General features: G+C 43.3%; 1 protein-coding gene across 1 annotated transcript; it reads left to right on the plus strand.

Moving 5' to 3' along the window:
- The first annotated feature begins 985 nt into the window (after positions 1 to 985).
- Positions 986 to 26,027, plus strand: wnt7aa (wingless-type MMTV integration site family, member 7Aa). The gene is made up of 4 exons (XM_072472531.1): positions 986 to 1,426; positions 3,028 to 3,254; positions 5,277 to 5,548; positions 23,957 to 26,027. The coding sequence occupies exons 1-4, from the start codon at positions 1,356 to 1,358 to the stop codon at positions 24,434 to 24,436; spliced, it is 1,050 nt and encodes a 349-aa protein (XP_072328632.1). The 5' UTR covers positions 986 to 1,355; the 3' UTR covers positions 24,437 to 26,027.
- Positions 26,028 to 26,332: the final 305 nt, after the last annotated feature.

Consider the following 26,332-nt stretch of genomic DNA (forward strand, 5'->3'; position numbering starts at 1 on the left):
TGTGGCTTGAGGGACACTTTGCTGGAGTGTGGGCCCAGCCCACCACCCTGCCCTGCTCCTGTCTGAGGACCCTTGAAAGAGTGAGCGTCGTCTGGTGACACAGATCCGGAGGGACAACTTATTCATTCTGAACTCGGAAAATGTGAGCCGAGGCTGGGGGCGGAGGGTGAGGTGGGGGGGGGGGGGGGGTGCGGAGGGTGAGGTGGGGGGGGGGAGGGGGGGGAGCCAGAAGACTTATTTAAAAAAAAACTGAAATCTAACAAATGGTAAGGACTGAAGGAGTAGAGAGGGCGGTACGTCAAGGGGTGGTGGGGGGGGGGGGGGGGGGGGGGTCAGTCACAAAAGTGCCTCAGTTCCCTTTCTATGATACACACAGCAGGAGAATCCCTTTGCTTTATAAAATCTCTTGGCAGGATCTCTATCACCCTGTGGCAGACGCCTCACAATCTAATGTGCTCAATGGGAGAGGAGGGGTGGGGGGGGGGGGGGGGGGAGTTAAGATGAAAAGCCCCCTATCAAATATCCACAAAACTGAAGCAGAATACCACATGGACAGTGCTTGCTACGGGGTTGCAATTCTACCCGTGATAGAGAGTGATTCGGCAGTGAAAATATCGCTCTCATGGTACAGTACACCTTGCAGTACCCAAATTAGTCAAAACAAAGTCTTCATTAAATGTCCCAAATCATATCCAACTCCCCACCTCCCCTCCAGCTCCCCGGCACCAGCTCGTCCTCAGCAAACTGAATGGGGTCTGCACCCATTGAAAATGGCAAGTGGTTAGATCATCCACACAGAATGCCGCACGTTCTTGGTTAGCAACCCCCCCCCCCCCCCCCCCCCACCCACACAACAACACACCCTCTCTCTCTCTCCTCCCCCTCCCACTTTCCCCGGAGAAAAAAAAAGGTGAGTGTGTGCACTCAAAAGGTATTCTGTGTGGGTCTGGTACGTTTTCGCAGCGAACACGCCCAAATAGATTAGATAGATATATAGAACCTGGGGGGGAAGATCCGGCGTCTCATTGTGGCGGATGCCTGAGACCCGGTGTGATTTCCATCCCAGCCTCGCATTGCAATCTCCAGACGTGTGACACGCATACAGATGATGGTTAATCTGTAAAAAAAAACACCAGGAGCGCAGGATATCGATTCTCCGCTGGGATTTACAATGGTGGGGAGGGAGAGAGAGGGGGGTGTCGTTTTTACTTTGGGTGCATGAGCTGAGATCACAAGGGTCAGTTTTGCTTCCAAAATACCCTGGACTGTCTCTGCCTGGGATTCTGATTAAGCTGCAGGAAAAGAATTGCATCCAGCGACACACATACACACACACACACACACAACTTCAGACCATGAACAGGAAAACCAGGCGCTGGCTTTTTCACATCTTCCTCTGCGTGGGAATCGTGTATCTGAAAATCGGGTAAGTCGGTTTTCGGGGAAAGACCGCCGTGTCTCGACGTGTCAGTGTTTTTTTCATTGCAGGCTTTGACGATATGATTGTGTTTTTGTATGTGTGTGTGACTTTAATAACACAGTTTGCTGGTGCGGTTAAATCCTGAAAACTCGCCGAGTTGCGTCTGCCTAACACACGCTCTTGAGGAGAGATCATTCTATCAGGAGTGAGCCATTAAGAAAAGCAATGTGCGAGTTAAATCATACACGAAGCGTTTGCCTTGAGGAAAGCGAAGTGGGAACGGTTCTGTAGTATGGTGCGGGGCTGCAGAATAAAACGATGTTGTTTTTTATATTCCCTAACCTGGACTCAAAGTGCACCACCCATACTGCACGGAACCTGTAACTTCAACTTCCACCCCAACATTCACCCAGCAGCATTACTAAATCATATAGGTTATTCTTAGTATGGGTCAATGTGAAATACGGTGCAGTTGGCGGAGCTGGCTTTAGCTGTGTCTAGCTGTCCTGGGAGTAATGAAGGAGTTTAATGCAGATAGGAGCAGGAAACGCGGTTCCTTTTTTTGTTGTTGGCACCGGGCTCTCTCTCTCCTGGGGAAACATAGATTGATATGGAGACTCGGAGCGAACAAATAACACAGTGAGATAGCTCAGATGTGCACAGTCGCGTTCTCCAAGCCCGTCCTATAGATCGAGCACTAAATACAGAATGGGATGGCACTGCCGTGCAGATTTAACCCCTTTCTGCCCCGAGATCACTTCATCTCTTCCAGCACAACTCTTAAAATGGGCATGTACAGATCGGGTAAACTGTTCGAGGGGGGAAGTTTGTAAGAGAATTCCTGAAACAGAAGTGTCAGAACTGCTCCAGCCGGAATATTGTCGCGATTGGCCCAATACCAGCCCCAGGTTATCACTCGATTGAATAAGTTAACAAGTTTCGTTGTATAGACGGGGCCACATTGAGAGGTGGGCAGGTTTATTTCAACCGGTTCATATCAGAATGCAGGCGAATTGATCAAATGAACGCCAACAGTGTTCAAAAGCAAGTTGCACGTTTTGATTGATGTGAGATTGTTTAGTATCCAGTGAGGTACATCATTTGCTCTTTGCTATTTTAATGCCACAGCATTTGCCACTTGTCTCCCATATTCTCTGTCATGTGGCGGACTTCCCGGGACGGACTGTGTACCACATCCCAAAGATAAATGGAGGCTGCGAGCTCCTTCACTTCATCAAGACCCTCGCTCATCAGTGTTTAGATTTACCTGACCTGATCAAACCCTAGCGTTCCAAATAAAACTTTACAGATAGGAGAGGAGCTTTGAAAAGCCATGCTATTTCTGCTCAGTTGTTGATATCGATCAAAGTAAACCTTCTATCAAAAGAATTGGACAAACAAAGTTAGCTGAATGGCCCACTGGATACGACTAAACCCATGGAAATGACGAGATCATAAAACAAGATACTGTCGAACCTTATCAGGAAACACTCATCTATGATTTTAAAATGACTCGATTGTATTTATGCAGCGAATTACATGTTTGGGGTTAATAATTAGTTGTGGTGCTTGCTCTCTTCCTCAATGTCTGCCTCTATTCACTACAGCGGATTCTCCTCGGTGGTGGCGCTGGGTGTGAACATTATCTGCAGCAAGATACCGGGACTGGCACCTCGTCAGCGGGCGATCTGTCAGAGTCGCCCCGATGCCATCATCGTCATCGGGGAAGGGGCTCAGATGGGAATCAACGAGTGTCAATTCCAGTTCCGATACGGCCGCTGGAACTGCTCTGCACTCGGCGAAAGAACCGTCTTTGGCAAGGAGCTGAGAGTTGGTATGTTTGAGAACGCAAACTCTGCCGTCTATTGCAACCTGCCACGGTGCAAGATATCGATATAAGACCACTGGATAGCAGGGAACTGGGTCTGAAATATACAGGCAATAAGCAAAACAAACTATAGTCTTCATGTTCCACAGTCTGGCCAATTTCACATGGTATGCTTAGAATCACCCAATCACAACCAGTCCCTCTCTGGAACCAGTCCTGTCAACTTGTCCAAATAGACATGTCGAATTTTGAGTAAAATGTCAATTTCTGTTGGTTACAATTTTGAACACGCGGCTGTTTATGGGTCCTTTATGCCATAGTCAATATCTGGCTCACCAGAAGAATCGATAGACCATTTTTAATTACTCGCTTTATTTAAGAATAAACCAAAGTGTGCCTTCAAGTTGTGCTTTTGAAAGTAACCCAAATCTCATATTTTGGGGCCTCTAAAACGAAACAATCAAAAAGCCCTTTCACTTTCTACAGGTGGGTAGATTTTGTTTTGCTATTGGGGTTAACTCCTGTGACGACCCCCGGGTCTTTGCCAATCCCTTTAAGCAGCGCTACTCTCCCACCCATGTGAATCAGCAACACCAACTTAGCAACAGCAGACAAATGCTACCAGTCTTTGCAGCATGGGCAGTTTATTCAAATCATTGTCAAACTTGAGCGTCCGCCAAAGCAGCAGTTTCCTTTGAAACGCCCGGTGATTATTGACTCTTAGACGCGTAATGCGGTAAACATTTGATCAAGTCTGACTTCAAAGAAGGTGTAAGTTTCGTCATAAACAAACCCTTAGCCCATGACACAGAGCCAATTACCTGGCTCTAAATCACGTGCCTCTCTGAGTCAGTCGATATGTTTATCCTGATTTTGTAAAAATCCGTGGAATAAAGGATGGGAGTTTAGGAATCATGTCCTGTTTCTGTGAGGGGGGTAATTACCTCCTGCTATCTATTGCGGCGGCTCCTGTTTTCCCATGTGTGTAAATGTAATCTCAGCGGTACACATTCAAAGGGTCTCGCTGCAAATTATAGAACTGCAGGTCCCCAAGATGATGGTCTGGAGGCGACTCCATTCAGAATGCACAGCATTGAGGTGCAGCCAATGACATGATGCAGACGCACATTTCAACAACGCACACACCCGCCATGGTGGAATATCGACTGCGGTGATGATCGCTCTGAGGCGAATCCTCAATTTTCAACTGTCCAGCTCTCACCCCAACTTGGTGTGTGTGACTCATTCTCGTCCCCGACTTCCTTATTGCCGGAAGTTGCCACCTTTCAACTTCATCCAGAAATAAAGGATGTGAACCAGCAGACTGTTAACATACGTACAGAGCCATACATACAACTGCCAACAATTTCACAAAGGCAAGAACGCAAGATGCTTTTGTTAACTCAGATGACAATTCGGTGCTTTGTAATTAAGGCCGAAGCAAAACACGAGCAGCATGTTATTGGATGTGTGATGAACGACTTTGGAATGTGATTTTTAAAAAAAGAAACCTTTAAAAAAGTCGCATTCAGTGTAATGAACTATCTCCCACTGTAACACCGTTGAGAATAATCGTTTGCCCGAGGTAGCCTTCTATCTGATAGTTTGTACTTATAGTTTGGCATGATGTTCAGTGAACACAGTCTGATGTGTTTTCTACCTTTTGACGTTGACCCGAGTTTCTTGTAACCATTTAAGTATTTTTAATCTAAAAGAGAAAATGCTGGGAAATCTCAGCTGGTCTGGCAGCATCTGCAGGGAGAGAAGAGAGCTCACGTTTCCAGTCCAGGTGACCCTTTGTCAAGGCTGTAAAATATGTTTATAACTCAGGCACAATATTCTTTCCATCACTTTGGATTTGACCTGAAACTAGTGAACTTTATGAGTTGCAAACTTGATGTCTTTGTTGAGATTTAAATTAAGACTTCTATAAAATACTCTAAATGTATATTTTTTTGTAAAAAAGAAAGTAAAACATGAGGTGCTATTAAGCAAACTAATACGTGTGTCCCAATATCTTGATTACAGGAAGCAGAGAAGCAGCCTTCACTTATGCTATTATTGCTGCCGGAGTAGCTCATGCCATTACTGCTGCATGCACCCAGGGAAACCTGAGTGACTGCGGCTGTGACAAAGACAAACAGGGCCACTACAACCAGGAGGAAGGCTGGAAATGGGGAGGCTGTTCTGCGGACATCAGATATGGAATTGGATTCTCCAAAGTGTTTGTAGATGCAAGAGAAATCAAACAAAATGCCAGGACTCTGATGAACCTGCACAACAATGAAGCAGGGCGCAAGGTAAGACTGATCGCCACTTGTCTTGAATGGAAAGAAGTAACAAAAAATATATGTTGCATTTTCTGATCCTTCAACTATATTTGAAGAAATGGAACACAAATGAAATAACAATTAAAATCATAGAATACCTGCAGTGCAGAAGAGGGCCATTCGGCCCATCGAGTCTGCACTGAACCCCTGAAAGAGCACCCTAACCACGCCCACTCCCCCGCCCCATCCCCATAACTCCACCTACCCTTTGGACACTAAGGGGCAATTTAGCATAGCCACCTAACCTAATTAGGTATTAATATCGAGGTGTTTCCCAAGCAAACAGAATGACATAACATATGCACAATTCCATTATCCAAGATAAATACTTTTCACCAATATTATTTATGCAGAACCATTTTAAAAGATGGTTTTAACTTTAAACCGGAATTCTAGATCACATTCGTTCTTTGGGTTTTGAGGATCTCCATTGCACAATTCCATACAGCCAAACATGTGGGGAAAAGAAAATGTTCATAGAATCCCTACAACGCAGAAGGAGGCCATTTGGCCCGTGGAGTCTGCAACGACCCTCCGAAAGAGCACTCTACCCAAGCCCACTTCCCCACCCTATCCCAATAACCCTTAACCTAACCTGCACATCTTTGCACACTAAGGGGCAATTTAGCCTGGCCAATTCATCTAACCTGCCCATCTTTGGACTATGGGAGGAAACCAGAGCACCCAAAGGAAATCCACCCACATACAGGGAAAATGAACAAACTCTACAAAGACAGTCACCCGAGGTTGGAAATGAACCCAGGTCCCTGGCGCTGTGAGGCAGCAGTGCTAACCACTGTGCCACCGGATGTGATTCGTTGCTAAATTTATTTCAGATAATTGTTGGATTTTATGAAACATTCAGTGTCGTATTTTTGTGCCACTGTGTAGAAAGTACAGGGTGAAAATGGGTTTAAAAGGAAAACATCATATCCTCACACACAACGATATTGTTAATAGTCTAAATCCGCATAACCAAATATGTAACTAAAAAGGGTGCTGAGGTAATATGCATTTTTCACAATCATCTAAGATGCTAAAACCCAAGCTATGTTCTGATTGTTGAAACTGTGAATTTGTCTCGATATAAGATTTTGGTGGTTTGATTGGAAGTGCAATGGTTGTTGTTTCTGCAGTTGTAGTTTACAATTTTAACATCATTTTTCAAGATGACATTAGGCTGACTACTGAGCTGAGAATTCACAGCAGTGCAAAGCAATATGGTTGCATTGCCTACTTTTCACTGGCACCAGTTGCTTTTAAAGCTCTTTTTCCCCTTGTGCACAATCAATCTGGAACACATATAAATCACCAACAAAGACACTGAAACTAATGGTGCATATATTATTTTCACTTGGGCTGGTAGACTTTTGTATTCAAGCTTTGAAAAATGCCCTTCAACTTTAACTGATATGGTGACTCATAGATTATAAATAATTACTTCATGTTTTGAAGCAAAGTATATTTTGGATAGGCTACAAGAAAGGCAATTATTATGTTATAAAACCAGAGAAAGAAAAATGGTAGCTTTTATACATATAAAAAAAGGTACTATAATCATAAAGGAATTTAGCAATCCTTTTATTTTTAAGAGTGAGAAAAGTTACAACTTCATCATAATGGCATTTAATGCAAGAGTCCAATAATATATATAATATATTATATGAAAGATACTTCAAGACTAATTGTGCATCTATCATTCCATTTTCTCAATTATAACATCATATTTGTTTCTCATTAATTATGTCATAAACTATTACTCAGGCATATCTTAAGGCACCTAGCACTGAAGGAATAATATTATAAGGAGGAATCCGATAATTTCCCCATTATCCATAGTTAGAAAAATGAGACAAAACTTTCCTTTCTTATATTTAAAAAAAATGATCACACCCCCTTGAAAGCTTGATGATAGATGTGTGGATGCCTCAGGGCTCCAGATTATCACCTGGTTCTAACCACATGATTTTCTTCCATAACTACTTTACCAATGCCACGTTATCATATTCAAAATTGCATAACACCACAGCATGATATTATTATTTCCCACGCCTTCTTGACATTTTTGAGGAAGGGATTGCTCAAGTGTACATCGGAAAGCGTGTAGATGCAGCTCGAGACGCAGAAAGCCTTCAATGTAGCTCAACATGAAAATCTGTTGTGCAAGCATAAGGTAAAACGAGGGAATTGACTGGAAGAGAGAAAGCGCCAGGTATAGTTAGTGGAACAGTATGGATTGTGGAGATGTACTGTGTGGAGTGCTTTGAGGATTATTGCTTGGAGATTTCTGTCTCTATTCTACACAAACAACCTTGATACAGAAATGCAATGCTAGCTCATCAAGACTAGAGGGAGCAGGGTCAGTTGAGGCTGATGAAGCAGAATAATTTAGATGAAATTAGCAATTCCGCAGAACTATAACGGATGTAATTAAAAAGGCATAAGTATAAGGTTTTTTAGAGCAAAAAGGAAAAAATAGGCGGCATTCATATTTGAATGATTAATGTCAGACAAGCTTACCAAGAAGCTCAAAGATTGGAAGTGATAGTAGACTCAACTTGCGGCAATCAACAAAGCCAATATCTCAAAAAATTATTGGCAGAGTATAATTGAACTGTAGGATGCTCAGTAAAACTGCAGCTTGAGTACTGCATTCAGTTTGGAGCACTGAGCTATAGGCTTGTAGGCAGTGCATGGCAGGGCCAGTGAGGCTGGCCTCTCTTGTCGGAAGATTAGAAAAAAGCAAACTCTTCAGCCTTGAAAGAAAGTAAATGAAAGACAACTTTAAAGAGGTATAAAAACACACTAAGTACATCAGAAAAAGTTAACTTGGGGCATTATTTCAAATGAAACTAAAACTGTAGGCTTTGGGGCATCAAAGGTGGGTTCCGAGATAATGTCAGGAAGTGCCTCTTCAAGCAAAGGGTGATCTACACATGGCATGCTGTAATGGTGAGGGAATAAGTTTCAATGGAAAGTTGAACTTGGGACAGGAGGGTTCCATTTAGCCAATTGGGTCTGTTCCACCATTATATGAGAACACAGCTGATCCAAACCTCAATACAAATCACAGTTTTAAAATTAATAGTTGTTCTAGTGTCAGTTGCCATTTGCGGAAGAGAATGCCAAACTTCACCCACCCTTTGCAATAAGTAGTGCTTCCTAATTTCACTCCTGGAAGGGCTGGTTCTAATTTTTCCAGTATGATGTCTAGTCCTAGACCCCCCAACTAGTGGATGTAATTTCCCCTTATCTACCCTATTTGTTTCCTTTATTTCCTTAATATCTTGAAAGCTTTGATCAAACCATCTCTTAACCTCCTCAGTTTAAGGGAATACAATCCTCGTTCCTTAAACCTCTCCTTGTTGCTACCCCCTTAGGTATCATTTTAGTAAATCTACACTTCACTCCCTCCAGGACCATGAAGTGAACTGAATGAAGCCCCTCATTTCTAATTTATCTTTGCAAATAGCTGGACATTTAATAATATGAGAATAATCAAATGCAATGACAATATGCAGAATCCATCGTAATGTTGCACGATACTAGAAAAAAAACAATTCAATTAATTTAAGAATAATCCACGGGTGGAGTCTTTTGAGGCATCCAGGGTCTCAATGCTATCTGGAGAGCAGGGTAGAGATCCACATTGTCTCTTTTCAGAAGGCCTGCCGAAGCACATACCAATCAGACTCTGGTGGGCCTATCCCTGGAATCAAGACCTCAATAATGGAGGTCTTGACTGCTGAGAGCTGCTAGCCAATCAAAGGTCATCAATTCTCGTGGTCAGCAACTAGAGTGGCCATGGTTTCTGCCAGAAGGATCGGCACCGGAGTCCCCGGATTACAGACAGAGCCAGGTCACAGGTGGGTAATATGGCGGGGAGAAGGATGCAGGGAGGTTGACAGCAAGGGCAGGGGGGATGACTCTCAACAGGAACCCGCCTTCCTGATGTCCAATCCCTTGATCAGGCAGTGTGTCTATTGTTGAGGGAACCCCCTCCCACTGAATAGGTGACAAGCTGACAATTTTACCTGTAGTGCACGCCTGATGGCAACAGACCTGTCTGCATCTGGGTTAATACCAGCAGCAGTGGGATGAGACTCTTCAGTGGTCATTAATTGACCACTTGAGGCCTCAATTGGCAGCGGGGCAGGAAGGTTAACCATGGGCTTTCCCACCCAGAACTTAATTCTGGCAGAGGTGGAAAGATAGCAGGGTTCCAATATGCCACCATCCCACCCAATAAATGCCCTTCCCGTCTCCAAGCTCACCACCAGAGAGCACAAGATTCCGGCCCAACTTTATTTACAGCAAAAAATTCCACGGCTAATTTGGCGAACACGTATCCTAATTTTCCTCATCGAGATCACAAAGACAGGTGACATGAGAAACCAAAATGTTGTGTTGCTGCCATAGGGAGGTACTGTACTCTTCCTCATGCAATCCATTCCTCTGTTACATGATATATACCAGGTCCCAGTATCATTCGATGCTATCAGACACTGCCTTGTGTCAAAGAAATTAATAGCACTAAATCTATATAATGCTCCAAAAGTCCCTGTTCACCTGCAAAATCCGTATATATGATGGAGCTCAAGACCTTAAGGTAAGTTATGGATCAGTCCCCAGATGTTTTTTGTGCTTTCTCAGTTCCAACCATATGTTAATTGCATAGATTTCAATGTATCGCACAAGTATTTTAAGTTGGTTCGCTGGGGACAGAAGAATATGAGCGTAAGCTATCACAGCTATTAATAATGTAACCAACAAAGAACAAAAAACACTGCTCATATGGCTCGTTTTCTGGACATCACACAACACAATACAATGCAAGACGTGAGATTGGGCACTGGGTTGTCTGTGCGTTGTAAGCATTCAAATGTCCATAACAAGTATGTATCTATAGCAATTCCCACAATTCCAGAAATCATTGGGATTGTATGATGTTGCATGCATGATTTTAGTTTACTACCTGTGGATTCTGCTGCATTTGATTATCGAGGAGCAGCTTTAATAACCTATCCATTCCTCTGTCATTATGTGGTAGCCCCTGGCCATTCTGTTTTTTTGTGTTCTTGGTTGATGTGAAGATGGATATTAAACAGAAGGAGGAGATCTGTCTGTCAGAGATTTTTAGACTTTGGAGACATAGTTGTAAGGAGCTTGGGGCACACCTTTGTGTGTTAGAGGTAGCAGTAGATAGAAAGTAGTGGAATATGTTACATTGAGTGATGTGGAATTTGTGAAACAGCTGCATCACCCTGATGACCTGAAGCTTTTTGAGATACCAGGCTTATTTCAGTGATGTCCGTTTTGTGCTACATGTTGTAGCTAGTTGAGAGGTAACCAATAACTAAACAGGAGAGAGAGTGCAAATATAGGCAAGAGGAAGGTTCAGTGAGGTGTAAGCCTCTTTTCAGTGTGAGTCCAAGAAGGGCTATGCGATCATTTTGAACCTGGATGATCTTTCCTGAATGCCTATGAAAAATGGAATGTTTGCGCAAATGGTGTGTTCCTATTTTATGTCTGAGTCAACATTTTCCTAGATTTCTTCCGAATGATAGTGGCTAATGTTTAGGAAGCTCAGGGTTTGTAATTCCAAAGAAACCACTGACAAACCAACTCCTCTTCCCAGCTCCCACACTTGCTGACATTATAAATAGTGTCTTCTCCTTGGGGACTATCCAACTCTCTGCTACACATGTCACTAGATCAACACAGAAGGAGGCCATTCGGTTTGTCACGTCCATGGCTGCTCACTGCAAGAGCAACTCAGTTAATCCCACTCCCAGCCCTTTTCCTATAACCCTACAAATTGTGTCTCTTCATGAGTTCATCTAATTTCCTTTTGAAGCTGCAATCAAATTTGTCTGCAGCAAACTCAGGCAGTGTGTTCCATCTCCTAAACACCCGCTGCACAGAATTCCTATCTTTCCGTTGGTTCATTTGCTAATCACCTTAACTCAGTGTCCTCTGGTTTGTGAACCTTCTCTACTTACTCGGTCTACTCCCTGCAAGATTTTGAACACCTTTATCAAATCTCTTATTGCTGAGCATGTGTCCTTACAAAATATTGGCCCATCACCAATCTCCCTTTCCTGGTTATTATCCTTAAATATGTTACTGCCTCACGGATCCATTTCCACTGTTCCTGCAACTCCTTTCATTCAACTCCATCAGGTTTCCACTCCTCCACAAAAATTAACTGGTCTGTATTAAAGTTATGAATGATATTCTCAGCAACCGTGACCATAATTAATTGCCCTCTGTGTTAGCCTTGACCCATTTATAACCAGTGACAATGTTCACTGCAACATGCTCCTCCAATATTGCTCATCTGTTGTTCTGCTTGGTCAGTTCAATCTTTCTTGGTTCCTCTTACCGACGTAATGGTTGCCCAAACAATGACTTCACTTCTAATCCCTGCACTTTAACCTTCTGAGTCCTCCTAGCATCTATCCTTAGTCCTTTTATTTTTCTCGTTTACATGCTTACCCTTGACAGCTTCCACACACAAGCTGAAAACATCCATCTATGCGGTACATTGGTTTCCAGTCTCTCAGCGCCTCAAATCAAAAATGCTAATCGTGTTTAAATCCTTCCATAGCCTCAAACCTCCCTGCCCAGTAGACTTGCCCAGTAGTATAATGCTCCTGATTTCTCCAGCCTTCTGTCTCCTGTTTGTTATATATGCCACCTCTCTTTGTCGCACCATTGGTAACTATGCTTTGGTTATCTAGATACCAGACTGGAATTCTCTCCTCAGCCCTCCTCCTTTAAGGTTTCTCTTTGACTGAACTTTTGTTATTCCTTCTAATTTATCCTTCTTTGCCTTTGTGTTCAATTTTTGCCTTCTATGGAGTGCCTTTGTTTTTATTTCTTGACTAAAGGTTCCATATACGTGTAAAAGCAAAAGGTAGCAAATGCTGGTAATCTGAAATTTGAAAAAGAAAACCCCAAATGCTGGTCAGGCACCATTGGTGAAAAGAGAAACCAGGTTAAAGTTTCATCTCAACAACCTACCATCAGAACTGGAAAAAGCTAGGGATGTAACAGGATTCAAGCCAGTACAGAGGTAGAGGAAGGGTGTGTGGTGGGGGGAGGGGGGTGTTGGAGGGGGGGAGGGGGGGGGGGGGAGAAAGAACAAAAGAGAAAGTCTGTGATAGGATAGAGATATGAGGAATCAAATGACAAAAGGGACAATGGTGTAAGGCAAAAGGAGATGGTAATGGGACAAGTAAAGATCAAAAGCTCAGTCTAGAGAAGGTGTAAATTGCAAAAAGAGAATCTTTGCCAGCAGCTTCCATCTGAGAAAAAACGTGAGCAGTGTTTATAATTTAAAATAGTTGAAGTCCATGTTGAATTGGGAAGGTTGTAAAGTGTCTAATCAAAAGGTGAGGTGCTGCCCCTCAAGCCTCTGTTGACCTATATTTGTGCAGTGTAGTGGCCAAGGCCAGAGTGAGATTGGCGTTGATAATTAAAATGGCTGGCGAAGAATTACACTTGCTGCCTAACTGGGGCTGTTCCACAAAAGGGCCGCCTGATCTGTTTTTGGTCTCCCAATTCTAAGACGAGACCACACCGTAAGCAGTGAATGCGGTACACTAAATCGAAAGAGGTACAATTAAACGCAGGTTTCAACTGGAAGAAGTGTTTGGAGCCCTGAATGATAGGTAGGGAGGAGGTGAAAAAAACAGGTGAAACATCCCCTGTGAATGCATAGGAAGGTTTTTGGGAAGGGGAATAATGCTGGGGATGATCGATGTCTGGATCAGAGTGTTGTTCTTGCTGAGAGACTACAGTTGCTTTAGTTGTATCCTTGGACTTCTTGTCATTCCATCGTAATTAAAAAATATTGAGGCCCCTGAATTATTGAGTCCGAATGTCGATGGACTGCATCTGGAAGAGACAGAAAATAGATTCATTTTTTTGGCACTGTATCTGTACATACATAGAGGGATGGATAATTATTTATCTATTGAGGTATGGAAAGGATTTTCTTTTAAATTAATGTTTAGTCTTAACACAGTACAGTGGAGAGGTGAGGGATGAGTGACCTCCCAGCCCTACCCCTGGGGAAGCTTTGCAGATTGTGGGCGTGCTTATTGGGCTGCAATTCAAGGCCATTCCCGCTGGAAGGATCTTACGGTCCCGCCGAAGTTTGTGGACCTTTGAACGGCTGCTGCATTTTACAGCCCCGGCCACGCTATGATGGGGCCATAACATTCGACCCATTCCCATTAATTTCTGAAATCAACATGAAATTACTGTTTGTTTTCCTCTTTAATTTACACACATGTGGCACTTTGAAATATGGCAGTTTAAGTTTGACAAACACAAACATGCTAACCGATCACTCATGATATTGCCCACAGTGAGGCAGAGGACATTTCTGCTTTTTGCTTGCTACGATGTATTATCAAGGACAATGCTTTCCAGTGATTGAATAAATTAACATGCTAATCATCACAGTATATTACAGGAATGTTAGCAGTGCTTTGTGCTGTAATTATGTGATGTAATTGTGTCCTATTTGTAATCAGGTTTGAAGTTGATTGATTATTACTTATTTAGCTATGTAATGAATTTGATGCTTTACTTTGAAAAAACACTAGGGATCCAGAGGAACATGGCAGAAAAGATGCCCCAGATTGTACACAGGTAGGGGACATGTGGAAGTACTCAAAGTTGGGACAGGTGATATAGTTTCAGCAGCTTTAGTAGGATGGTCTAAAGGAATCCAGAGCAGAAGGTAAGGGATATGAAGACTGGAGAGTTGTGGGAGCATTGTTATGGGAGGTGGAGTGGGATGGTCCTTGGATAGTGCAGTGCTGGTGGAGGACTGTGGGGTCTGGAAGTAATGTGATAGAAGTGCCAGGTGTGGCACCAATGGGAGAAGGGTTTTGGGGTGTGGGAGCATTGGGATGATGGTGGTGGAATATTGATATACTGGGAAAACAGATTGTTGGCTCTCTGAATATTGAGAAAATAAATTAATGGAAGAGGCCATGTGAGATGCAATCGAGAAAAGTGGTGGAGTTGCGCACTCGGCTGTGACCCAGCAACTGGTTTCAAGTTATTCGCTGCCATTTTACCATTTTAGCATGGACACTGCATCAATAGTTGAGAGGAGGAATCAGGAAAGGGAGAAAGCGCTTGAGATGGAGTCACAGTAGTGGAGGCATGCAATAGGATGGAGGTGAAAGTGGTGGCCATGAAGCAGGAAAAGCTATAGAATCTTGTGGCGGAGAATGTGAGAGATGGTAGAGTATAGTTGGAAATCGCAAAGAGGGGATAAAGGCATAGGTATGTGAAGTAATTGATGGTGGCAAGATGTCAAGTGGGTGACAGGTACGAGTTGTGAGGCTGAAACATATACCGGTTCATCGGGTGCAGATAGGTGAACCCTCTCAAGAATTAATCTGCAGAAGCCAGTTACCTGAAGTGGATGCTGAGCTCATGCTTTACCAAAGATAGTGCTTCAAATAAAAGATTCTTCCCTCACTCATTTTGAGAACCTAATTTCTACAATGGAAAATCCATTTTCTTAGTAATTATGACTCAGTTAAAATGCAATCAACGATAGTAAAGCAATAAAAGGCAAGAGAGGCTGAGTAAATGACTGTAAAAGGGCAGTAAATGTTAATAAAAGGCAAAAGCACAAGGCACAATGAATAACAGTAAAAATGCAATAAATGATAGAGCATTGTAAATAACGCCATTCGGCCCATCGAGTCTGTACCGACCCTCTGAAAGAGCAGCCCCACTTAGGTAGGCCCATGCCTCTGCCCTATCCCCGTAACCCTGCCTAACCGTTTGAACACTAAGGGGCAATTTAGCATGGCCAATCTATCTAACCTGCACATCTTTGGACTGTATGAGGTATTCGGAGCACCCGGAGGAAACCCACGTAGACACGGAGAGAATGTGCAATCTCCACACAGACAGTCACCAAGGTCAGAGTTGAGCCCGGGTCACTGGCACCATGAAGCAGCAGTGCTGACCACTGTGCCATTGTGCCATCCACTGTGCCGCCCTCATTCCCTATTATTAATTCCCTGCCTCATCCTCTAAGGGGACAATGCTCACTTTAGCTACTTCTATCCTGCAAAACGTAATCACAGAAAAAATGCTTATATGAGTTTTAAAATGTTATTTTATACACACACTGAAAAGTTCCTGAACATTTTGTCATTGCACTGTATTGTTTTCCAAAGTGGAAGGTATTCTAAACTTTTGGAATTTGCGCACTTGTTCAGAAATGATATTAGTGCTCGGGAATTAGTAGCTGCGAAGACATGGATGTAAATATATTGACAACAAATCCACTGTTGACAATAAGCATTTGAAGAGCAACATTTAGACAGTGGAATGGTATATTCTTGTCACCTATAGTCACCTGCTCTTCAAATTGATGCTGTCAGGATCCAGCAGGAGTTAGAGTTGAGATGGAGGATCAACTGTGATTTTATTAAATGGTGGAGCAGATTTGAGGTGCTGTATGGTCCACTCCTGCTGCCATTTCTCATGTTCGTAGTATTTATCCCTAGTCATGATAAATGGACCAAGATGTAAAACAATGCATCAATGCATTGAAACTACTTACTCATTCCTCAGTGTACAGTTAAGGATTGCTCCAGCCCTTCTCTGTTGCTCTGACAAGTAAACCATCTGAGATTAATGATGCATGGGATTCATTTCACTGCCGCTCAGATTGGGTGTGTTGGATCACTTGGGTACAGGACAGAGAAATATTGAACGCGAAAGATCACTCACCCTTAAAACCTCCTACTTCAAACTTAAATTTGATTGGAAAAGTCAAAATGTGGTCCTTTCAGCCATATGTTCCCTGATGTTTTGCTATGGCAATCTAATATGTCCAAGTGTAGCAACTGAGAAATGTGCCCTTTGATCTTTATGGGGAACTGGAGTATAAGTGGAATTGAAACTTGAGTTTTCTACTTTTTATTGGTGCTGGTCCACTTGGGGAGTATTTTAAGGTGACGTTGGGGATTTGAACACCTTTGTTTAAGAGATAATTTTTAAGTAGCTGTCACCAGCGCTGCCACTATGTACTGGCGGCAGGTGAGATTTCTGCAAGAGATTTACCCCCCCAGTGTCAGAATCTACAATCCCTTGGTCAGGTACACCACAGCTAGTCGCTGGGTGACGTTTCTTCTACTCCATCCCTATAATGTGTTTTATCTATGACCTGAGGTGCAATCGCAGGTCCCAAAAGAAAGGGCAGCGCCTTAATTTATTAGAGTCATTCTCAATACTGCTTTATACAAGGGTTCTCAATACAGCTTTATACAAGGGGTCTGAATTCAGCTTTATACAAGGGTTCCTAATACAGCTTTATACAAGGCATTACGAGGTATTGTGCCAAAGTGTAGTATCCAGTAGCGCTGCTTTGATAACATCGCAATGGAAGGTATTCACCAATATTCAATATTCACCAGATTCCATTGCGGGCTACAGCTGTTGTGTAAAGTTGTCAATGAAGGCATGGGCCTCTCCACAAGGGAATTGGAAATGGGGAATAGTTGTTACATTCCCACTCTTGCAAGTGGACAGCATTCCATAATACTTCTGACTTGTGCCTTGTAGATGGTGGAAAGGGTTAGGGGGGTGAATTACTCACTGAGAACACCCAGCTTCTGGCCTGCTCTTGTAGCCACAGTATTTATGTGCTGGTCCAGTTACGTTTCTGGTCAATGACTTACCGATGTTTGTAAGATTCTCAGATATTGATTTTAAGATGGTAACTATTCTGGTCTGTAGAAAATGAAAGATAAAGCAAAAAATATGCTCTAATAGAGTCGAATAATATAGAACATAGAACAGTACAGCACAGAACAGGCCATTCAGCCCTCGATGTTGTGCCGAGCATTGTCCAAAACCAAGATCAAGCTATCCCACTCCCTGTCATTCTGGTGTTCTCCATGTGCCTATCCAATAACCGCTTGAAAGTTCCTAAAGTGTCCGACTACACTATCACAACAGGCAGTCCATTCCACACCCTAACCACTCTCTGAGTAAAGAACCTACCTCGGACATCCCTCCTATATCTCCCACCCTGAATCTTATAGTTATGCCCACTTGTAACAGCTACATCCACCCGAGGAAATAGTCTCTGAACGTCCACTCTATCTATCCCCCTCATCATCTTATAAACCTCTATTAAGTCGCCTGTCATCCTCCTCCGCTCCAAAGAGAAAAACCCTAGCTCCCTCAACCTTTCCTCATAAGACCTATCCTGCAAACCAGGCAGCATCCTGGTAAATCTCCTTTGCACGCTTTCCAATGCTTCCACATCCTTCCTATAATGAGGTGACCAGAACTGCACACAATACTCCAAATGTGGTCTCACCAGGGTCATGTATAGTTGCAGCATAACCCCGCGGCTCTTAAACCCAAGCCCCCTGTTAATAAACGCTAACACACTATAAGCCTTCTTCACAGCTCTATCCACTTGAGTGGCAACCTTCAGAGATCTGTGGACATGAACCCCAAGATCTCTCTGTTCCTCCACATTCCTCAGAACCCTGCCTTTGACCCTGTAATCCGCATTCAAATTTTTTCTACCAAAGTGAATCACCTCGCACTTATCAGGGTTAAACTCCATCTGCCATTTTTCGGCCCAGCTCTGCATCCTATCAATGTCTCTTTGCAGCCTACAACAGCCCTCCACCTCATCCACTACTCCTCCAATCTTGGTGTCATCAGCAAATTTACTGACCCACCCTTCAGCCCCACCCTTCAGCCCCCTCCTCCAAGTCATTGATAAAAATCACAAATAGCAGAGGACCCAGCACTGATCCCTGTGGTACACCACTGGTAACTGGTCTCCAGTCTGAACATTTTCCATCCACCACCACCCTCTGTCTTCTATGTGATAGCCAGCTACTTATCCAATTGGCCAAATTTCCCTCTATTCCACACCTCCTTACTTTCTTCATGAGCCGACCATGGGGAACCTTATCAAACGCCTTACTAAAATCCATGTATACGACATCAACTGCTCTACCTTCATCTACACACTTAGTATAGTTGTTCTAAGGTCCTCATGACTCAAATCAGAGCTCTCTTGCTTCTGAATCAAAAAGTTGTTCCAAATGGGCATCTCTAAGTGGTTCGAAGGGAACTTGGAAATGGAAGAGGAATAAATAAAGTAAAGTCCTCAAAGTCCCAGATGGCCATAGGCTGCTTTCCCCTTTGAGGGGGAGAGGGGACTGGTGGTTGACTGAGAGCTGACTGAGGATCACCACACCTCAGGCGAGGGGCAAGATTGAGAAGGTTCATGAATAACCTGAATAGGTGGAATGACCAGTTGTTGTCATCCCTATTGGAAGCAACGCATAGGAAACAACAAAGAGGAGTTCATGCTGAGAGAGTAAGAGGCTTTTATTTGTGGATATGCAAGTCAAAGGACGAGACCAATAATCTTGGGAATGTGAGTTCAAATCCTGCCAGGGGAGTTTGAATGGGTTTGAGTTCAATTGGAAAAAAAACATTTCTGAAAATAGAAAACTGGATTCAGTAAATGTGACCATGAAGCCGTAAATGTTCTTTCGGGAATGCAACCTCCTGTTCTTACCAAGTTTTGCTTCCATGTGACTCCAGTCTCAAATGAACATCACTGTATCTGAAGTGCTGTAGCAAGTGGGCTAACTCAGGATGGACAATAAATTACTGATGTCCTGAGAATAAATTTTAAAAAAGTAAAAAAAAATGAAACAAGGCGTAAAATTAAAAGCAAGACCTCAAGGGTGGTAATCTCCGGATTATTACCTGAGCCAATATATCTGTAAAAGACTAATGTGTAAAGTAGAGGTTGCTTCTCATGGGATACTAGCATCAGTACTTGGGCATGAGGGAGTTATACTGCTGGTGTGGATGCACCTAAAGAAGCTTTGGCTAGTAAATATGAGATAAAGAGAAAATAAAGAGATGAGAGTACACAAATGGATAAGGATAATGTAAATACCCTGGGAATAGAAAAAGTAATAATAAAATAGCTGTTAAAAATAAAGTGGGAGCGATGAAAGATATAAACTTATTAAATTCCTTGTGTAGCAATGTGCATCACATCGGCCACCTAGTGTGATAGGTGAAAACATGTGAGAAATACACTATCAGGGCACAAGGCCAGAATAGGGACGGTTATCCACTACATTTTAGTGTGCAAATGCATGTATCATTAGCAATAAAGATCATGAGTATACAGCACATATTCTTAAAGGACATGCAGTTGTAGCCAAGTCAGAGATCTGGCTCTAAACTGGGCATGCCCGAGAGCTAAATATTCCAAGTTATGGAATCTTCCGAAAGAACAGGAAGAAAGGAAAAGAAAAAAGCACGTGGAAGAGCAATATTTCTAAAAGCCACAATCACAGCAGTGGAGAGAAAGGATTTCAGTCAGGGTGAACAGGCAGTTTATGAGTAGAATTAAAGAACAATAAAGACCGATTGACGGCGGTGCTATAGTGGGAAAATGCATAATTTTTAAAATATCCAATTAAGGGGCAATTTAGCGTGGCCAATCCATCCACCCTGCACATCATTGGGTTGCGGGACTGAGACCCACGCAGTCATGGCGAGAATGTGCAAACTCCACATGAACAGTGACCGGGGGCTGGGATCAAACCTGAGTCCTCGGCGCCGTGAGGCAGCAGTGCTAACCACTGCACCACCATGCCATCTTGGAAAATGCATAAATACAGAGAACATTATTCCTACTAAGGATGGGAAAAATTTTCAGTTTTTACAATCAGAATCAAAATTAAACATTCTCAGAGCAGATAAAACATGAATAAGGTGTAAATTGAAACATCTGGGGCGGGATTCTCCGAGCCTCCGTGCCAAAATTGCACTCGCACAGGGGCGGAGAATGGGGCGTCAGACCCGCGATCGGGACCGCGGACCGGAGAATCGCCACCAGTCGGGGCCATTGAAAGAGGCCCCCGTGGCAATCCTCCGCTGGCAGCTGGCCGAGTTCCCGCCGGCGTGGTTCTAACATGGTTCTATCCGCCGGGCACTCGGAGTGGCGGCTGCCGCGGCCGCCCTGGTGGAGAGTGGGGGAATCCGTCACCGGGGTGGGGGGGGGGGTCCTCCAGGATGGCCAGGATTCTGATTGGGGGCCACCGATCGGCGGGCGCATGTCATCTGGGGGGGCCTATATGCTCGGGATCGGCTTGCTGTGTGGGTCCGCCATGCTGCGCGAACCCGCGGCTGTAAGTGCAGGGCCCTGTATCGGCAGCCGGAGCTGCGAGGAGCACTCCAGCGCCCTGCTAGCCCCCTTCAGGTAAGTGAATCGCTGGGCCAAGGGGCCCATTGACGCCGGTGTGAAACGCTCCGGTGTTTAAGCTGGCGTCAACACTTAGCCGCTGTTTCGGAAAATCCCGCCCCTTGCATTTTAATATAACTTAACCCCACCTAAGGTAATCATTCCATTTCCCACATCTAGTTTCTTGACTCTCCATTATTGCATAATGCGGTGCAGTTGGATGTTGTGCAGAAGGAAGTTACTTTCTTCTCATGTCCTGTACGCAAAAAACAGGGAAATTCCAACCGGGCCAATTACCATCCCAACATTCTACTCCCAATCATCAGCAAAGTCTTGGAAGGGACCATCGATAGTGTCATCAAGCGGCACTTACTAACAGACTCACTGAATCTCAGTTTGGATTCCACCAGGGCCACTCTGACCTCATTACAGCCTTGTTCCATGAATAGTCAAAATAACTGAATTCAAGAGGTGAGGTGAGATTGACTGACTGCCCTTGACATCAAGTGGCTCAAGGAACCTAGCAAAACTGGAGTCAATGGGAATCGGGTGAAAATTCTCCATGGGTTGGAGTCATACCTAGCACAAAGGAAAATGGCTGTGGTTGTTGCAATACAATTATTGAAGTCACAGGACATTTCTGCAGGAATTCCTCAGGGTAGTGTCCTAGGCTTTGGTTGTTTCATCAGTGACCTTCACTCCATCGTAAGGCCAGAAGCGGAGATGTTTGCTTATGATTGCACAATGCTCAGGACCATTTGCGGCTCCTCAGATACTGAAACAGTTTGTGTGGGGAATACCCAGGCTGGTCTGACAAGTGGCAAATAACATTCATGCCACAAAAGTACCAGGTAATCTCAATCTCCAACAAGAGAGAATCTAACCATTGCCCTTTGACATTTATTGGCATTAACATTGCTGAATCCCCACTATCAACATCCTAGCAGTTATTATTGACCAGAAACTCAACTGGCCCAGTCATTTAAACACTGGGAGAGGTCAGAGGCTGGAAACTGTACGGTGTACAAGACACCTCCTGACACCCCAAAGCTTGTCCACCATCTACAAGGCACATATCAGTGATGGAATACTCTCTACTTGCCTGGATGCGTGCAGCTCCAACAACACTCGAGAAGCTTGCCACCATCCAGGACAAGCAGTCCATTTCATTGATACCTCGTCCACCACCTTCAATATTCACTCTCTCCATCAACAATGCACAGTGGCAGTGTTGTGTACCATCAACCAGGACACAACAACTCATAAGTGCTCTTTTGCCAGCACGTTCCAAACCCATGACCTTTGCCATCTCAAAAGACCAGGGTAACAGATACAGGGGAACATCATCACCTTCAACTTCCTCTCCAAACTACACACCATCATGACTTGGAAATATGTCACAGTTCCTTCACTGTCACTGGGTCAAAATCCTGGAATTTCCTCCCTAACAGCACTGTGGCTATAGCTACAGCTCATGGACTGCAATGGTTTAAGAAGACAATTTACCACCGCCTTCTCGAGAACAATTATTAACGGGCAATATATGTTGGTCCACACCCGTGAAAGAATAAATAAAAGAAAGAGTGTACTATTCAGTTCCCCAAAATGTGCTAACTTTCACCTCGGGGTGGGGGGGGGGGGGGTGGCCAGTGGTTACCTGATTTAGTCATTCAGTTAATCTTTAACAGGAGAAAGGATCAAATCAAAGATCAGCATTTCTGGCAAACAGCCAAAGTGATGATATCAGGAGAAACAACTTTAAAAATGTTTTTAATAATAATCTTAATGATTGTCACAAGTAGGTGTACATTAACACAGCAACGAAGTTACTGTGAAAATCCCCTAGTCCCCAGAATCCGGCACCTGTTCGGGTACACTGAGGGAGAATTCAGAATGTCCAATTCACCTAACAAGCACATCTTTCGGGAGGAAACCGGAGCACTCGGAGGAAACCCATGCAGGCACGGGAGAACGTGCAGACTCCGCACAGAAAGTGACCCAAGCAGGAATTAAACCTGGGACCCTGGCACTGTGAAGCAGCTGTGTTACTGTGTCGCCCATATTTAACACTACCATTTCTCAGAAGGCTCTATTAACAGTCATAGATCATAGAGTTCATAGAATTTACAGTGCAGAAGGAGGCCATTCAGCCCATTGAGTCTGCACCGGCTCTTTGAAAGAGCACCCTACCCAAGCCCACACCTCCACCCTATCCCCATAACCCAGTAACCCCACCCAACACTAAGGGCAATTTTGGACACTAAGGGCAATTTAGCATGGCCAATCCACCTAACCTGCACATCTTTGGACTGTGGGAGGAAACCGGAGCACCCGGAGGAAACCCACGCACACACGGGGAGAACGTGCAGACTCCACACAGACAGTGACCCAAGCCAGGAATCGAACCTGGGACCCTGGAGCTGTGAAGCAATTGTGCTAACCACTATGCTACCGTGCTGCCCCAAGTCTGTTTGTAACTTCTATTAGATTTCTAATAGACTACAGTAACCATAATTTTTGATCGTGACTTAAGTGGGCAGCACGGTAGCACAGTAGTTAGCACAGTTGCTTTACAGCTCCAGGGTGCCAGGTTCGATATCCGGCTTGCGTCACTGTCTGTGCAGAGTCTGCACGTTCTCCCCGTGTCTGTGTGAGTTTCCTCCGGGTACTCCGGTTTCCTCCCACTGTCCAAAGATGTGCAGGTTAGGTGGATTGGCCATGCTAAATTGCCCTTAGTGTCCAAAAAGTGTGGGTGGGGTTACTGGGTTACGGGGATAGGGTGGAGGTGTGGGCTTAAGTAGGGTGCTCTTTCCAGGGGCCGGTGCAGACTCGATGGGCTGAATGGCCTCCTTCTACATTGTAAATTCTATGATTCTGACATTTTAGTTGAATTGTGGTCAGAAATGAATCCTTGATTCTTAGTCTGGTTGGCTGAATCTTATTTATCTACACTGCTTTTTCATCTCATTAGTACCCATTCAGTCAGTGTTATAATACATTTAGAATTCTCAAATGGTGCAAATGCTGCATAGGCTGACTGCTTTATCGTGGGTTTGGTTACATGTATTGCATTTATTTTATTCTAGATCCTTGGAGAAAATATGAAATTGGAATGCAAATGTCATGGAGTGTCTGGATCGTGTACCACTAAAACATGCTGGACCATGCTACCCAAATTCAGAGAGCTGGGCTACATCCTGAAAGAAAAATACAATGAAGCAGTTCAAGTTGAACCAGTAAGGACGCATCGAAACAAGCGACCAGTCTTCTTGAAGATTAAAAAGCCACTTTCATATCGTAAACCGATGGTTACAGACTTGGTGTACATTGAGAAATCTCCTAACTACTGCGAGGAGGATCCAATCACTGGGAGTGTTGGGACACAGGGAAGAATGTGTAACAAGACATCCTCACAAAACAACAGTTGTGATTTGATGTGTTGTGGACGGGGATACAACACTCACCAGTATTCCAGAGTCTGGCAGTGCAACTGCAAATTCCATTGGTGCTGTTATGTCAAGTGCAACACTTGTAGTGAAAGAACAGAAGTTTATACATGTAAATGATATTGAATCTTTTATAGGGAGGAGAGTCATACCCTCCAAAGAAAATATTCCTAAATTTGCACATGATCTCAATCTAGTGGCTGTGAGTTTGCAAATAATGTCTCGCTTTCATATAGAATGCAAAAGCTTGAGGATCCCTGTCTGATAATGTTGCCAGATTGATGAGCCCAACTGGATTACAAAGAGAAGCACCTGTTGCCATCTCCATAAATATACCACACAGAATTCAAATACCTAAAGCCTATTTCAATTAGTGCATTGAAATAAATCCAGGTCTGAACAGAAAATGGCACAAGGTTGAAAGAGCCATAGTGAAGTTCAGCAGTAACTTCGCTTGAAAAAAACACACCATTTAAATATGGACTATAAACAGGACAGGGTTGACAATGCCCCTGTGAGAATTTCTGCTTTGAGTGTGGATTATGCAGATTTAGGTTTCTGCATTTGTGAAAAGCTTCTGCTTGTCTTGCCTGTCTGGATCTCACAGGATTGGCTACAGCAAGTATCACTGTTTTCAGTTTCCCATAGACACTGACTTATCAGCTTTTTCTTTCCTACCACATTTTTTCACAGCCATTAAGAAAACCATGGTGGACTGGGGCACTTGGGCATAATGACTGACTATACCAGCAACATTAAGTAAATAGTAACGACAATATTTAACAATATATTTAGAGAAAAAGAAACTAATATTAATTTATTTTAAAAGAACTTTCCTTGGGATAATTCTACAAAGAAAGAGTCTTACTTCCTTTGTGGAATAATTTCTTTAGATGCAGCAAGAATTTGATTTGTTTGGCTGTACGTATTAGGTTTTGCTCGTATATTTCTAACAGCTGTTTGCAGGAACGTTCTGTGTCCTGCAACATCAGGCTTTTACTGACAAAAGCAGGCATCTTTTGTAAATCTTCTGCTGTTTTGCTGCTCGTTGTCTGGAAAATCAAACTGGTTGTGATCATTTAAACTACTGTAAACACTTGATTATTTTTCATTTTGAGATGTCAACTAATTATAAACCATTTGAACTAAAGATTATCAAATTTGATACTCCAGACAAATCCCATCATGTGGAAAAAGGAACCATAGGTTAAGAGAATATATTTTGTAAGAGACTATTTTTATATGAATATTTTATTTATACTGTTTCTGCTTGTATAACTCTATAACCAGTACTTTTCTTAAAACAGGCATAAAAGCTGTGATTATTTGTAATAGATCCGAGGGAATTTAACAGCATTAAGACTGATTAGTTTAAGGACAGAACGGCAGCAAGCTGGATAAATTCAGATTCAACTGGTAGATGCGTCAAAAATGCACAATGAACTTTCTTAGATTAGCTCTATCCGGATGTGTGTGTACAAACTGGCTCATTATTGCATTTCAAACTGCAGAACATGCAAAACAAGAACAGGGTATGTAGCATCAATTTTGTTAGTTGGCTTGAATTCATGATTGGTATTAACTGGATACTCATTTATCCCTTCCAGAAAAAAATTGAAATTGCTTCCCGCATGCGTCAGTCATTAAAATGTGGGGTTATGACTAGCAAATGTGCTGTGTGTGCTTTGAGATAAAGCTCCATATTGTGAAAGTGTCAGATTGATTTCGTCACTGCCATGCTTCAGACTGTGACTGTACAAACTAGCACTATACACACTGTCTGATTCACACAGATAACAGACAGAGCTGTTATCTAAACAACAATGAAAAGTGGTCTATTTCTTTCATAAAGAATGCTGAGAATTCAAGAAGGATTCACTACCAAGAACACAATGGCTGTTTAGCAATTGCAGCACAGGTAAATCTCGTACGTATTTTACTTTCAAGTGTACCAAAACTATTCAAATTTAAGAGTCTACAGTATTATATAATATCAAGAGAATGCAAAAAATTGTA

The sequence above is a fragment of the Scyliorhinus torazame genome, chromosome 13 (assembly GCF_047496885.1).
Source record: "Scyliorhinus torazame isolate Kashiwa2021f chromosome 13, sScyTor2.1, whole genome shotgun sequence".
NCBI classification, from domain to species: Eukaryota; Metazoa; Chordata; class Chondrichthyes; order Carcharhiniformes; family Scyliorhinidae; genus Scyliorhinus; species Scyliorhinus torazame.